At 41.4% G+C, this 13,668-nt stretch overlaps 4 protein-coding genes across 9 annotated transcripts in view; 2 read left to right on the top strand and 2 right to left on the bottom strand.

Moving 5' to 3' along the window:
* Positions 1-4,678, bottom strand: part of LOC141427694 (uncharacterized) — a 29,040-nt gene extending 24,362 nt beyond the window's left edge. The window contains exon 1 of the mRNA XM_074087289.1: positions 4,639-4,678. The gene's annotated coding sequence lies outside the window, so the exon portion shown is untranslated. The remainder of the gene's footprint in view (positions 1-4,638) is intronic.
* On the top strand, positions 157-4,128 carry LOC141427899 (uncharacterized). 2 transcript variants are annotated; one of them, XM_074087492.1, is made up of 3 exons: positions 157-2,004; positions 2,106-2,215; positions 2,300-4,128. In XM_074087492.1, exons 1-3 carry the CDS (start codon positions 345-347, stop codon positions 3,953-3,955), a joined length of 3,426 nt encoding a protein of 1,141 aa, XP_073943593.1. In that variant the 5' UTR covers positions 157-344; the 3' UTR covers positions 3,956-4,128. The 2 variants fall into 2 exon arrangements, with proteins under 2 accessions (XP_073943593.1, XP_073943594.1); XM_074087493.1 differs by having other exon boundaries at positions 157-1,998.
* Positions 344-5,665, top strand: LOC141427901 (uncharacterized). 3 transcript variants are annotated; one of them, XM_074087499.1, is made up of 2 exons: positions 344-432; positions 4,790-5,665. In XM_074087499.1, the coding sequence occupies exon 2, from the start codon at positions 4,838-4,840 to the stop codon at positions 5,348-5,350; it is 513 nt and encodes a 170-aa protein (XP_073943600.1). In that variant the 5' UTR covers positions 344-432; positions 4,790-4,837; the 3' UTR covers positions 5,351-5,665. The 3 variants fall into 3 exon arrangements, with proteins under 3 accessions (XP_073943600.1, XP_073943598.1, XP_073943599.1); XM_074087497.1 differs by lacking the exon at positions 344-432 and adding an exon at positions 4,340-4,441; XM_074087498.1 differs by lacking the exon at positions 344-432 and adding an exon at positions 4,431-4,466.
* On the bottom strand, positions 5,652-13,668 carry LOC141427900 (solute carrier family 25 member 35-like). Of its 3 annotated transcripts, none has more exons than XM_074087496.1 (7): positions 13,407-13,668; positions 11,796-11,924; positions 9,998-10,119; positions 9,125-9,327; positions 8,319-8,442; positions 7,799-7,941; positions 5,652-5,854 (listed from the first exon to the last, which is right to left on the bottom strand). In XM_074087496.1, the coding sequence occupies exons 2-7, from the start codon at positions 11,910-11,912 to the stop codon at positions 5,658-5,660; spliced, it is 906 nt and encodes a 301-aa protein (XP_073943597.1). In that variant the 5' UTR covers positions 11,913-11,924; positions 13,407-13,668; the 3' UTR covers positions 5,652-5,657. The 3 variants fall into 3 exon arrangements, with proteins under 3 accessions (XP_073943597.1, XP_073943595.1, XP_073943596.1); XM_074087494.1 differs by lacking the exon at positions 7,799-7,941 and adding an exon at positions 7,623-7,765 and having other exon boundaries at positions 13,407-13,659; XM_074087495.1 differs by lacking the exons at positions 7,799-7,941; positions 13,407-13,668 and adding exons at positions 7,623-7,765; positions 12,918-13,345.

The raw sequence follows: 13,668 nt of genomic DNA on the forward strand, positions 1-13,668 counted from the left end.
AACGTTTTTAATTATCTAAGCATCCAACTTACAAAATACTAGCAAAATACAATGAAATAAATGAAGACGAATAAAAAGGTTCAACGATTTGATATCGTTCAATATCAAACCAGCCTGATTTCGACTTTTTGTATTTAGAAAAAAAAAACTGTCTCAAATAAATTTTGAGAAATGACACTTTCGACGTAAATTTTAAATTGGGAGTGAATAAATCGCAATTCTACTACTAAATTAATTATGTATATTATTTAGGCTCTGGTTTGTTCGTCTATTCATCGTCTACAAACGTTTTATGCTAAATTGTGGGCTATGATATAGGTACATTGAAAACTAAATCGAATAAAATGGCTCTATTGGATTCAATGTTTTTGTTCGAGATTGTTGTTGAAGAACTCAAAAGCTTTGTTGGTAACAACAAGTTCATTATAAAAAGTGAGTTCGCAGACATTTTTTCAGTAGTACTAAAAAAATCCATAGACCTGGAGAAACGTCTTTCTAAACCGAAGAAGATATCCAAGAACAAGACTAAAGTTAAAAATACAAAAAATGCACCAGTCGCAGGCGAGGTAAAACCAAAACCCCAAATGAGTCAGTCTGTAATGTTTTCAAGTGATATAGATCGATTGATGTCCCACATGCTTCAGTATCCCATGGAAATATCTCTGTGGAGTGTGAAAAATCCAAGGAAAAGGATAGGTTCCACCTTGATTCCATGGAATTCGGCGTTTGTAGAGTTTTTGACTCGATTGTACCAATCTGAAGAACCACCACCAGTAGTTGTTAATGATGTATACAACATCTTCGATGAGATCAGTTCTAAGCGCATGGCAGCTATTACATTAAACTTAACATTTACTCACATTAAAGATAAAATACCAATTCAGTTAAAAGTGTCCGAGGATGACGGAATGTCTTTCATGGAAATTCTTTCTAAACCTGTTAAAAAATTGAACACGGTCAAGAAACCTAGTGCTCCGCCTTTTGATAATGGAACAGGTGTAATTAAAACCTTTTACAGTGGTGGTAAGCGTAAAAAGCGAACTTCAAATTCTAAGAAGAGTACAAAAAAAGGCAAAATTGTTCCAAATTGTGTCCAGGAAGAAAAACCTAAAGTTCCAGAGAAAAAATCTTCTACTGACAATCTTTGTTTAGAAAATGTCAAGCCGAATTCCAGGGTACACAAAAGCATTGTCAATTTAATTAAAAGCGACGTAGACATAGATAGATTTAAGCAACTTGATTTAGTGAAGACGAAATCTTGTTCTTCCATCAAACGGCTGAACGCACTGAACTATGTTTTTGGTGACCGAAATGGACCATTTGGAAATCGAATTTATACTGTTGGATATTTCACTGTAAAAAACACAGAGAGCAAGTCGACAGTACCAACTTCCGATTCCAAAAATTCAGAGAGTTCGTTTGAATCTAAGCCAAAGTTCAAATTTAAATTGTGCAGCAGTGACTGTCCCAGTAAAAAAGATAGCAGCCGCTGCGACAGTGAATGCTCTTTAGATTTGCCAGCTGATGCTGCTGATTCAATTACTGTGACTAGATGTAAGGACATGAGGTGTTTGTACAAAAAGGATAGAGAACCCACCGACCCCCGTGATGATAGAATAATGCTCGACCTCTCCAGCCTTACAACGCCATGCTGCGTGACTGATACTGTAGTGGGCGCAATGAAAGCGACAGTTCAAATAGGTGACCATCCATGTTATTGCGCATGCGAATGCAAATTTGGTTTCGGAAAGAAAACAACGTATTGTAAAATATGTGGAGGATACGAGTCCGCTGGAGAAACTGTAGAAGGTAAACCAGCGTACTTAATGCCACCAGCGTGTCCTATATATCACAAGCTAACAGCCAAAAGACCCGGAAGCAATTCTGGAAGCGAAACAAAAACAAAGAAAGGCAAAACCATTGAAGTCCCAAAGGAACCAAAAAAAGGGAAAAAGAAAAGGAAAGATGACAGATTCAAGTTTAACTACGGCTACAAAGGTATACGTATGTATTGTTTTTTTTTTTTTTTTTTTATGCTTATCAATATGGTTTTTACTTAGGTAAGTTTTGATTTCAATATGCCCTATAATTTTATTTTGTTGTAGCCCCTCAAATTGGGCACAGTCAATGTGCGATGCCTTGCACCGGTACTATGAATAACGTCCCTAAAAACATGGGCTGGCTCTGGACTGCTGACAATATACCTGCGTTGAAGGTTTGTCTTGCTTAATCAAAGTATTGCCTTACAGTGATATTCTTTTGAGTTTTTTTTTTTACTTTTTATTGTTTTTTTTTGTAGTTCCGCCCGATGTGGAAGCCTGGCGCTATTAATAAGTTTGTGCTCAGAATGCTTAAAATGGGCAAAAATCCTGGTGAAGTATCTAAGAAACGCCGCAAGGACACAGGCAAGAAGAAACGTCCTCTCAAGCGGCCTCTTTTAGTTGTTCACAAGAAAGACGGCGAGTACACTGTTACCATGGAGACTATGAAAGCCTACGCCAAACCACGTGCTCTTAACCAGCAACCGTATGAAGACAAAGAGGTATTGACTTATACCATAGGAAGGACAGAGGAAGAGAATCGTGAGCGGCGAAAGAAGAAGGAACGCGCGCAAAGAAGGCTAGAGCGAGATCAGCGAGAATTTATTCAGAGTGCGTTCAGAGATATGTGTGAAGAGATATGCTTGAAGACCTACCAACAAGCGCTGGGAATATTGCCGGATGCTGAGGATCCCGAATGTACATGCTACCCGGCGCTACCGGGGCCAGATCAGACCAATTTGGACCGGTCGTGCTCCTGCTCTGAGGATGCCAATTCATTGGGCTCCGACACTGACTCAGATGAATGGATAGTGGAGTTCACTCCGCCTAGTGCTCGATTTGATCCTACTTACAAGGGTAAAAAAGTTACGACATCAGATAACGAGACCCAGTATACGTACTTGGACTACCGCGTGAAACTTTTAGACAGATTTGGTAACCCAGTCCCAAGATTCTTTAAAGGTCTTGACGGGAAACAACAATGTAGTGATTTAGGAGGTTTCTGGAGTCCAGATCATCAGTGGCTGGAAATCAACGTTGATGGGTACGTGGCACCTGATGGGCGATGGGCGCCTCTGAATTTTATTGGCCCTAATGGTGAACAAGTCGACACTGATACCGGAAAGTTCCAAGCTATGAATGGAAGATGGCTTGTTGTCGGTATAGACGGATTTATAGACAGTCTAGGTAAATGGAAGTACTACCCGCGACGAAATATACCCGAAAAGAAGAAACCGCGCACTGGAGCAAAAGGTGGTGCAGGAGACAAAGAAATAAAGCTAATACCTAACTATGAAAAATCCGAACGCTCTTGGAGTTGCTTCGGCGATGCTTCTCCAGTAGAGTTGTCTAAAATGGGTATTGTTGGTCACGGAGCGGATAGAAAGATGCTTCTTAAGACTTTGAAAGATCTGCTAGCAAAGGGGGAGAAAGATATAAAGCTGCCGGAGGTGTCGCGCGTCCCTCGGTCTCCAGCGTCAAAGAAAGGCAGGCGGCCGCCAGTCGGCACATCGCCTTCTTATTTCTCTGAATTGACAAAATGTAAGCACCCAACTCCGTCCGATAAAGGTATAGTCGTTGACCACCGCGGACGCAAAACCTATTTCAAATCGAAAGAGTGGAAAAATATGAGGCCTGGTGATAGACTGCATGATCTAGAAGACCAGGGCAGAAGCGTGAGCACATTCCACGAGCCTTGTTACCATTCGTTTACGAATAGTGAAGCAATGAAACAGCAGCTTAGAGAGCGTCTCATAAACATGGCCGCCGGGGTACAACCTTCTGGGCATAATGTTCAAGCGTTCGGTTTTACAACCGAAGTTCAGACCCCGGGAACCCAAGGGAAGACCAACAAGGGTCTGGCGCAATTTCTTAAAAAGAACATGGTGCAAGTTGCTACGCAATCGGGTTACTGAATGCGTCATCCTGTGTCTAATTTGATACAATTATTTATTGGACATGAATTTAAATGTTTGTTCATAGGTTTGTCAAGTATTTACGGTGTTAATTTATTTGGTTATGTGCTAAGTGAAATTTCGTAACGTTTTGTAACTGTAAGAAGAATAAGTAAATATTTTGATACTTTTAAGCATTTTGTCTTGAACTTTAAAGGTTTTGATTTACAACGTATTAAATACCCATCCGCATACCTATATAATTAAATATTTGCTCACAGTGAAGGTATTCCTTTTAATGCATTTACTGACAGCGATGCACATATTATGCGTTTTTGGAGCTTCGCCCAGTTCATGACATAATTATTCATACATTTTGAACGCACATGTGCGTCGGTGGCACCTGTGGAAGTCAGGTGGCAGTGAATGCGTTAATGACGTATTTTCTGATACCGTCCTATTTACTTTAAAACGTTACACATTGATATGTTGTTTTCAGCTCCACGTGTATCTTGAAGTTTGCATGGAGACAGTAAGATTATATTTTTGTTTCTTTTTGTTTTGCGACGGATTTCCGAACCTAACTTTCATCATTTCGATATAACATTTTTTTCAAGTCTAAGTACGTATAAGTAAGTTTAAAAGTGGTGCCTTATAAATTATTTAAACCTTTACATCGATTTATATTTTAAAAAAATACTCACCGATATCAACGTGCACCTGGTGAGAGCTGCTCTGTATTATGGATTGTGGCCTAGACAAGCGTACTCTAAAATTATTATAGTGTTGCCATATGACGTAGAGTTTAATGGTATAAAAAATCCAACCCTAACTAATACCGTTCCACGATTGCAGGTCGCTCAAGGCTGGAAACCGGGTGCTGTCTCAAAATGTCTTCTGAGGATGTTGAACCGCGCCAAATGTCCCACGTCAACCGTGCAAAGCAACACCCCCTTGAAGAAGTCCAAGACGAAAGGCGTGGACAAACCACTCCTTATAATAAGCAAGAAACAAGGGCAGTACAATGTTGAGATGCAGGTCGCACCTGAACAAGGCTCTACTGATTATAAGCCTCTTATTTACAAGATTGCTTCAGCGAATAATGAAGAGAAGGTGAGAAGAAGGGAGAAGAAAGAGCAACGACTCGTCAGAAATGTCGTCAAAGAATTTCGTGATCCCTACCATCCACAACTTTGCGAGCAAACATGCTACTGCGCTTACAAGGATGCTGTTGGGTTCTTTGAAGATATTCCAGAGGTCAATCAAGCTGATGAAGCTTCGACAGAAAGCCCGTCCTCCTGTGACGATGAAGATTCTGAATGCAGTTCTCTTGACGTTGATTGGGAAATCCATTTCACGCCACCAATAACTCGGAATAATGATACGAAATCCAAGAAACAATTAAAAATTGAGTGAAGTTTGAATACTAAAGTTATATTTAAATTTATTAGTAATTATTCCAATATATGAAAATTTTATAACCATTTGATGTTAACTGGAATAAGCTAAAAAAGTATAACTAACTAACTAATTTGGCTCAGGGACCCAAAGAAGGTCTTGGCCTCCGAAACGAGAGCACGCCATCTGTCCCGATCGTGCGCAGCCTCTTGCCAGTCGTCAAAAAAAAAAGTATAAAGATAGGTATTTAAAGGAACGTATAATAATAATAAAAAAATCAAGTCTGTTTCTTAATTTAAAGCTTAAATAAAATAACCACAATTTATCAGCTACCTTTATTATCTTTAATCATGTACAAATTAAGCATGTCCCATATGACTAGCGAGAGGGTGGTGTGTGGCGTTATCCTAATGTAGAGTGGACCAAGACCCTTGTAAAGGCCGTGGAGACCCTCGGTCTTGTAGATCTTCGTGAGGGCGTCGAACACACCCGTGTACAGCTGGCCTCCTGTCTCTGTCGTTCCTGGAGGAAATAGGTGAGATATACAGGTAAAAAATGTTTTAAGGAATGTAGCTCTCGTTTTAATGCCTCATTTTAAAGCTTCTCCACATTCCTGCGTAATACTGAAATTGCAGTAAGGAGCAGGAGTAACTGCAAGCCCTCGCGTGTAAGTTTCACCTTGCGAGCAATTAAGTATTGTCGGGGGCCAAAAATCGACCGCGACTTCGCAGCTTGTCACCGGTTGCAACCGGAGATCGTGGATCATGCCGGGTAGATGGCGGCTTGTGGAGAGACTATCAGAAAAGCGAGAAATATCGTGCGAGTTCTTTATTGCGGGGCCGTGTGGTTATGGATTTGTAAGTGATCGATCATAGACAGTGATAATCCCAACTCGCTAAATATTTTTCGCACTGTCTAAACAGGCTTTAAGGAGACTGCCAGCTGCATCATGCGATAATACCATCATACTATGACCGTGGCACGGAAAGATACACGATACGGTCTACTATGCCCACTGCATCGAATCAACTCTTAGAAATCAACTACGTTCGATGCCCGAGTGTATCTCGTATGTAACCCATGTATAATACGCACAAAGCACACACAGGACGGCAGCGAGGCAGGAGCCGGTCGGGTCGGGAGTGCAGCGAGCCTATTAATGTGGCTGTATATGAACAATATCACACCCGCCGCACCCGCGCGCGACCCGCCCCGCGTCCGCTGTCGGTGTGATGTTCATAAAATATTATAGCCACTTAAATAGGCCCGTCGCACTCCCGACCGACGTCCTGTGTGTGTTTTGAACTTTATGCATCCTGCACCAAAACGGTTTATTCTCGCAAACCTTTCAGTTTCTAGTGGAAATGACGATTTGTGTGTGCTGTTTTTTCTTTATTATTTAAAGAATGAAAAAGTTTTGGTCCTATACGGTCATGGTATGATACGTTGAGTTGGCGGACTCCTTTATCATTTATGGTGTTTGGTAGGAAGTTAGACTAAAGTAAGATAAGCTAAAGAACCCAACAGACACTCTTTAGACGTATAAGAGTACTGGATTGGGGTTTAGTAGGTATATATTAACAGATTTTTGTGTTAAAAGAATGTTATGTAATAAAATGTTATAAAATTAATCTAAAATATCTCAGAAGGTAGGTTGAGTTGGTTCAACTGAAACTATATACTACGCCCTGCAAATGACATTAGGTTTTTAATTGTTGTTGATAAATATTTTCCTTCAGCAAAAATACCGATGAAAAAGTTTTACAGGTCAAACTAAACCAAACATCCACCTAAACATTCCAAACTTATTTCATAACACCTTAATACATTCACGATTAGTGCATCTCTTGAGTGTACGAGATACTCGAAAACCCCTGTCCCTTTTGGGTTGCGTTGCATTCACGTGGACCTTATCCAATCTGGCGAGAAGTGTGTGACTGTTTATATACAGCCATTTATTTGATTTGATATTAATATTATCTCGTGTCATTCGTTTTTCGTTTAATTCTTATTTCGTTTCGTTCTTTATTCATCTTGTTCACTATTCATCACTATATCTATTAAGAGGAAAGACCAGTTAAATAGAATTTTACCATACCTAATCATTTTATAAAGAGACGGTATGCGAACAAGGTGAATAAAGAACGAGTGACGAATGCAGAAAAAGATGAAATAATAATGAAACGAAAACAAATGATACCAGATAATTTGATATCGTTTAATAAGAAGCAAGGCAGATAAGAAGACCAAGTACACCAAGCCCGCGCCCAAGCCAAAAGCGACGGCATACCCTGATTGTAAATCCTCGTGTTCACGACATCAAGCGGAGTTTCGAACATCACTACGAATATACTGCTCACAAGGCTCCCCAGAAACGCAAGCATTGCCGGAGAATCATGGTACACCCCCATCTTTATCAGCTGCTCTTTCGCTCTGTACACACGGAAAGGTTATAGTTAACATTACCCTGGTTATAGAGTCGGACGGTGGTGACGTCGAAGGGGCACATGGCTAGAGCGACCACGGCTCCGCTTATTGCGCTTGCTGCAAAGGCGAGCCAAAACGGCGAACTTTCAAATATGCCGTGGAACGCCAACGCTTCTTTTGCGCTGGAGAAAGAAAATTGTTATATCCATTTTAACACTAGTGGATAATCCGCGTAAATAGATAAATATAAATAAATACATATTAAACACTCAAGAATCGAGAGTAAATATTTGTGTTCTTCATACAAATATCTACCCTGACCAGGGACCAATCCCGGGACTTCAAGCTTTGTAGCCCTGTTCTCTAAACACGGGCTTATCCAGTTGACGACATGCGGAGAACTTGTTCTATTTGAAGTCGGATCCTGATACTACTGAATCCGCCTGCGTTTTTCCTATTAAAACTTTATTGTAAAATGCTCAGTGTTCATTGATTCTTCTAAACAGTATTCGTAAGAGTTGTACAGTAAGAAACGTACTGGTCCTTCGAAATCACTTACGCGGAGAATGTGGTAAGTTGAGCGGCGCTGCCAACAGCTAACCGGGTGCAAGTGGCGTTGACGCCTGCGAAGTAACCCTTGAAGCCTTCTGAATAGTAGATCTTCGACATGCCATCGAACATGCCTGGAAAATAAAGAATGGTTTCTTGATTTTAAGTTTTAGGTCACCATCATATGTATCAGAGATCAACATCAGAGGGTATCGCTTCGGAGAACACTTTGGTCGTCTACATACGTTTCTAGAGCTACACGTAAGTATGTTCTTACAAGAGCGTCGCTGAAAGATTATGACGTATAATAAAGGAGTCTCAACCACGCCTACTAACTTATGCCCTGATCACACGTACCGAGTAGAGTGGCGAGAGAGTGTCCTCGGCCGAGTGCTCGGTTCGTGTGTACTATGTGACGAGTACTCGGCCTAGTACTCGGCCGAGCAAAATGGCGAGCGAGCCACTCGGACCCTGGTTTGTTTACTAGGCCGAGTGCCCACCCCCGCAACTCCTCTCAGCATACCCCGCGCCGACTCGCTCGCCACTCGGCAGGTATGAACTCGTTCACTCGCCACTCGCCAGTCAGTAGCGTCGTCGTAGCGAGCGGCCGCGCAACCGCGTATTGGCCACTGTCACCAGGAAAATCAAAATGCGTGTAAACACCTACTCGCCCACCCTATTCTCTCGGCCGAGTACCAATTTGCTGTCTCGCCATGCTACTCGGTACGTGTGATCAGGGCATTAGACTCGACTAAATACGCTTACGTACCTCATACGCTTGACTAGAATATGAGGTTGTTAGTCGACCAGTCTCACCTTTATATCGATGCTGTCGTCCGACCGCTATGCTGGGGTGTGCTGACGCTTGTATCCTTGTCTTGAGCACTGACACTGGATTGGCCACGACCCCACTCAGAATGCCGCTAACACTCGACCAGAACATGGCCTTGTTGATAGACACGTCACCACCTTTTTTCTTCGTCCAGCCGTTTACTTCGGCTACGTGGTACATACCTAGTCTGTGGGATAGGAATTTTAATCGAATTAAGTAATTCGAGCAGATGTCACATCTTTGAGGCCGTATTGTCTAATGCGCTGACGTTCGCGATCGCATTCACCATCTCTTTCTACCCTTGTCTTATACCAAGAAGTGGTGAAAACGATTGTGATTCCAAGTTTCTTAAGACAATAAGTAACGCCTCTGTCGAAACTCAGGATCGAAAAAGGCCCGTCACTAAATGAGCTCCAACTGTTACCCGCACGGAGCAACGACATGGGAGCATTAGTGTGAATGTGAAACGGCTAAGGATGGAGAGGTGTTCTCCTGGACTTTAAACATCGAAGTTTCAACTCGCCACTTACGGAAACCGACCTTCGAGCATTGTTATTATTAGTTCCGTGGCTTTGAATCATATTACTGTAAGGGCGGTTTCAGACTAGCGTTTTATTTGCGCGTATAATTTCGTTTTTGGAAGCGCGTATAGGTGCGCCTTTTGCCATGCGGTTCAATGTAGCACGCATATAAGGCTACGTACACACTACGCGGCTAACAGCACGTAGGCTGAGCGCGTATGCCGAAAACAATCGTATAAGCGCAGAGGAAACGCTAGTCTGAAACCACCCTAATCTGTTAAGTATACAAAATTGGCTTTTTCTTGACAAAGTATTAGGTACACTATTAGACAATACCTTACTGAATTCATGGTGAACCCCAGGATGAGCGCAGGCGCGAGGCCCTTCTGGAGCGCCAGGGCTCCGTCAGTGCGCCCGATGACGTAGAGCGCGTGAAACATCCCCTTGTAGCGGACGACCTGCCCTTCAGGAAAATAACATGTTCAAAGTCTGGTTGCATAACTTTTTGTAGCTTCGAAATGGTGCTCACTTTCCCGGTACAAGGAGGCTATAGCTAAGTAGTAAGTCTTGTGTAGAAATTGAAGATGAAGTTTTCATCGTCATACATCATCAGCCAGAAGACGTCTCCTGCGGAACAAAAGCCTCCCCCTTAGAACGCCACAATGAACGATAACTCGCCACTTGCATCTACCGATTGTCCGCAATTCTCACAAAAAATCTCATTCAAAATTAAGTTTCACTTTTGAAGCAAAGAATTTCTTTTAGTTCATTGATAGGTATGAACCTCCGCAAAGTAACGGCTGATTCAATTACTCCTTTTGCTCAGAATAATAGGTTAGCCTAGCTCTAACCTATAGTTTTACAACAGGTCACTATTAAAAAAAATCTGAAACTTTACGGTATCGGCGGGGAAAAATATAACAAAAATTATGAAAAACATATATGTAACGTTATGACTATCAACAATTATATGGCATAGTGTCCAAGCCTCGCAACCATACATCAGGATCAGTCTAATGATAGCCCTGCTGTTTAGTAGATGCGAATCTTGGTTCTCCTGCGTAGTAGCTTGGACATCAAAATCTTGCGAAGAGCAGCTATACATCTGAGGGCGCTCTGAACACATATCAATCTCCTCCTCTCTGTGGTTAGTGTCTGTCACAGTGCACCCAATATACTTAAATTTATTGACCCCTCTGTAGGTAGACCTTCACCGTAAAGCTCGTGGTAAAATCCAAAAAAACTCAGAGGTGCGAGCCGGGGTTTGAACCCACGATCGATCCTGTTTGAGAGGCCATGGGTCAAACTACTCAGCCACCACGGTTTCATTGTATTTCTTACTGATTAGTAAATATTAAACATACCAATTAGGTACTCAATAAATCCGAATCAGTAACTCCCGTTTGTCCGTCTATCTGTTACCCTTTCACGTCAAAATCGCCTTAACGGATTTTTATGAAATTTGGTATGGAGATAGTTTGAGACCCTGAAAACGACATAGGATAGTTTTTATCCCGGAAAATTACATAGTTTCTGCGGGATAGCGATAAATTATTTTTTTGCAGACGGATTCAGGGTCAATGATACAGGGCATAGGCCGCTGGGGTTTTAAGAAGGTTTGTACAAAAATTTACAACTAAAATTCTATATAATTCTATACCCCTACACTACCACTGGACAGGAGTACAGACACGAATTTCTCCTATGCACACATATCTCAGGTTGCTTATCACACACACACACACACACACACACACATATAGTACTCACAAACTTTTGCATTTATAATATTAGTAGGATTAAGTAGATTAGAAATCGTGTTTGAAGACACCGACTGGCAACTATACCAAACTATAGCAATGAAAGGGTACAACGGTGATCTATAATTGAAAGTCTATACCTAATTGTAATGCGCAAAACACACACAGGACGGCGGCGGGTCGGGAGCGGGTCGGTTCGGAAGTGCGGCGGGCCTAATTTACGTGGCTGTAAACGACACCACACCGACGGCGGGCGCGGGGCGTGTTGTGTCGTTCATATACAGCCACGTAAATAGGCCCGCCGCACTTCCGAGCCGACCCGCTCCCGACCCGTCGTCGTCCTGTGTGTTCGCTTAAGTGAAAGCGGATGAAACCTGCTGATTCTTCGGCTGCAGCTCTCCCTGCAGCTGCATCCGGGTTTTGACCACGTCGATGGGGTTTGTGAACACGGTGGCGCCGGCGCCGGCCAGCCCGCCGATCACAAAGTCCATGCTGGGGGGCCTCTGGAAGCGATTCAGTGTTGGTTTCAAAATTTCGTGCCTGGAGATTTCGTGCCGTTATTTTGAGATATTATATTTTGAGATTGTTTGTATAAAATCGAAAGCATCTTTAAGGGATCATTCGACTGATAGGTTAATGGGTTTGATTTTTTTCGTACTGGCTAAACGGAACCCTATCTTGGGCGTGTCCGACACGCTCTTGGCCGGTTTTTAATACTTAGAAATTCCACGATTGGGACCGTCCGAGACAGACATTAGTAAAGATTGGACATTTTACTACTTTGACATTTCGCGATTTGGACCGTCCGAGACAGAGACATTAGTAAAGGTTGACATTTTACTACTTTGACATTTCGCGATTTGGACCACCCGAGACTTGGACGTGGCACGACTTAGACGCTGTAAGACATGGACCTCTTACGATGTGGACGCAATTTCGACACTGGACATTTTACGACTTTGACGTAAGACGCCGGAGGGAGAAAAAGGTGGCCAGGGTAGCTCTGTTGAAAATCAAGAAAGAAGGAAAATAGACTTAGGTATTCACAATTTTTATAAGACACAACAGTACCTACGAGTATTATTAAGTCAAATACGAGTAACCAACACGAAGGATTGGATAGCATTAAATAATGCTTCAGCATTGCATGCTTAGCCAGTCCGATTTGCATTTTCGCATCAGCAACGACTCATTCTATCCTTCGTGTTAATGTAATACTTATAACATTTTGATATTGTATATAGCTAACATAGCCGTGATAGTTTTAAATTCCTATTATTATATTCTTATTATTATATTAAATTTTTGTTACCTATTACTTTTGTGATTTTTATGGATTCCAGCCGACGGCTTTACTTTAAGAGGGGGGGGGAGGGGTTTACACTAGCGATACCATTAAAGTAATGTCAGATAGTCGCGATAATTTAAGTTCACATAATGCAGTTTATACAAAATTTATTATTTAAGTAGGTAATTTAGAAACACAATTCACTCACATTTAATGTTCTTTAGACTGTAGAGTTATAAATAGAACGCACGTATGATAACACGAAGTTAACATAAATGTATAAGTCGTGATAGCGACAGAACAATAAATAAAACAACACAAAAGTTAATTAACTGTGTTTAATTATTTAACTCACAGTTTAACAACTTCAAAGTAGTCCGAACCCGAGCGCACGAGTTGTGCGAATTAACTAAACAGTTCCAAAGTAAACAATGAATTGACAGATGCCAAGCACGACACGAACTTTGAACATCACGAGATTAATTTTAATCAAATAATCATTTAAGTATATTTAACTTTCGTCAGGTGAAAATACGAATGACAACACCCGCAATAAGTTGATTTGATGATTAGATTATTCGTTCCTGTTTGCAAATATTGCGACAAAACTATTAAATTCAAGCATGAAAAACAGAAACGAAAAACTATGGTTAATGTTATAAAGGTAAGTATAGTGAAAGATAGTTTAAATACATACAATTTACACGTTCGACCTTGAATACACCGGCCCGAGCGAATCACTCTGAATTCTTATCAATTCTGACACATTCTGAACACGACCAACTAGGTAAAGAGATTATTTATCGCAGATAGTATCTTTTGTATCATTGGCTATCATAATGTGACATTGAAAAACTTTGGATTACGTCAGTGTTAGCACAAATTTACATTTGAAGTTCGCGAGGCCGCCACTGTCAAACAACTAAAACAAATAAGTATATCGTTAACGTCGTATTCTA

The sequence above is a fragment of the Choristoneura fumiferana genome, chromosome 5 (genome assembly GCF_025370935.1).
Source record: "Choristoneura fumiferana chromosome 5, NRCan_CFum_1, whole genome shotgun sequence".
NCBI lineage: Eukaryota > Metazoa > Arthropoda > Insecta > Lepidoptera > Tortricidae > Choristoneura > Choristoneura fumiferana.

Coding starts and splice junctions, on each gene's coding strand:
- LOC141427900 (XM_074087496.1), bottom strand. CDS start 11,912: ATGGACTTTGTGATCGGCGGGCTGGCCGGCGCCGGCGCCACCGTGTTC. Junction 9,328..9,997: donor TTCACCATGAATTCAGTAAG/GTATTGTCTAAT, acceptor CCTATCCCACAG/ACTAGGTATGTACCACGTAG. Junction 7,942..8,318: donor CAACTTACCACATTCTCCGC/GTAAGTGATTTC, acceptor TTCTTTCTCCAG/CGCAAAAGAAGCGTTGGCGT.
- LOC141427901 (XM_074087497.1), top strand. CDS start 4,421: ATGTTGTTTTCAGCTCCACGT. Junction 4,442..4,789: donor TGTTGTTTTCAGCTCCACGT/GTATCTTGAAGT, acceptor CCACGATTGCAG/GTCGCTCAAGGCTGGAAACC.
- LOC141427899 (XM_074087492.1), top strand. CDS start 345: ATGGCTCTATTGGATTCAATGTTTTTGTTCGAGATTGTTGTTGAAGAA. Junction 2,005..2,105: donor CTACGGCTACAAAGGTATAC/GTATGTATTGTT, acceptor ATTTTGTTGTAG/CCCCTCAAATTGGGCACAGT. Junction 2,216..2,299: donor ACAATATACCTGCGTTGAAG/GTTTGTCTTGCT, acceptor TTTTTTTTGTAG/TTCCGCCCGATGTGGAAGCC.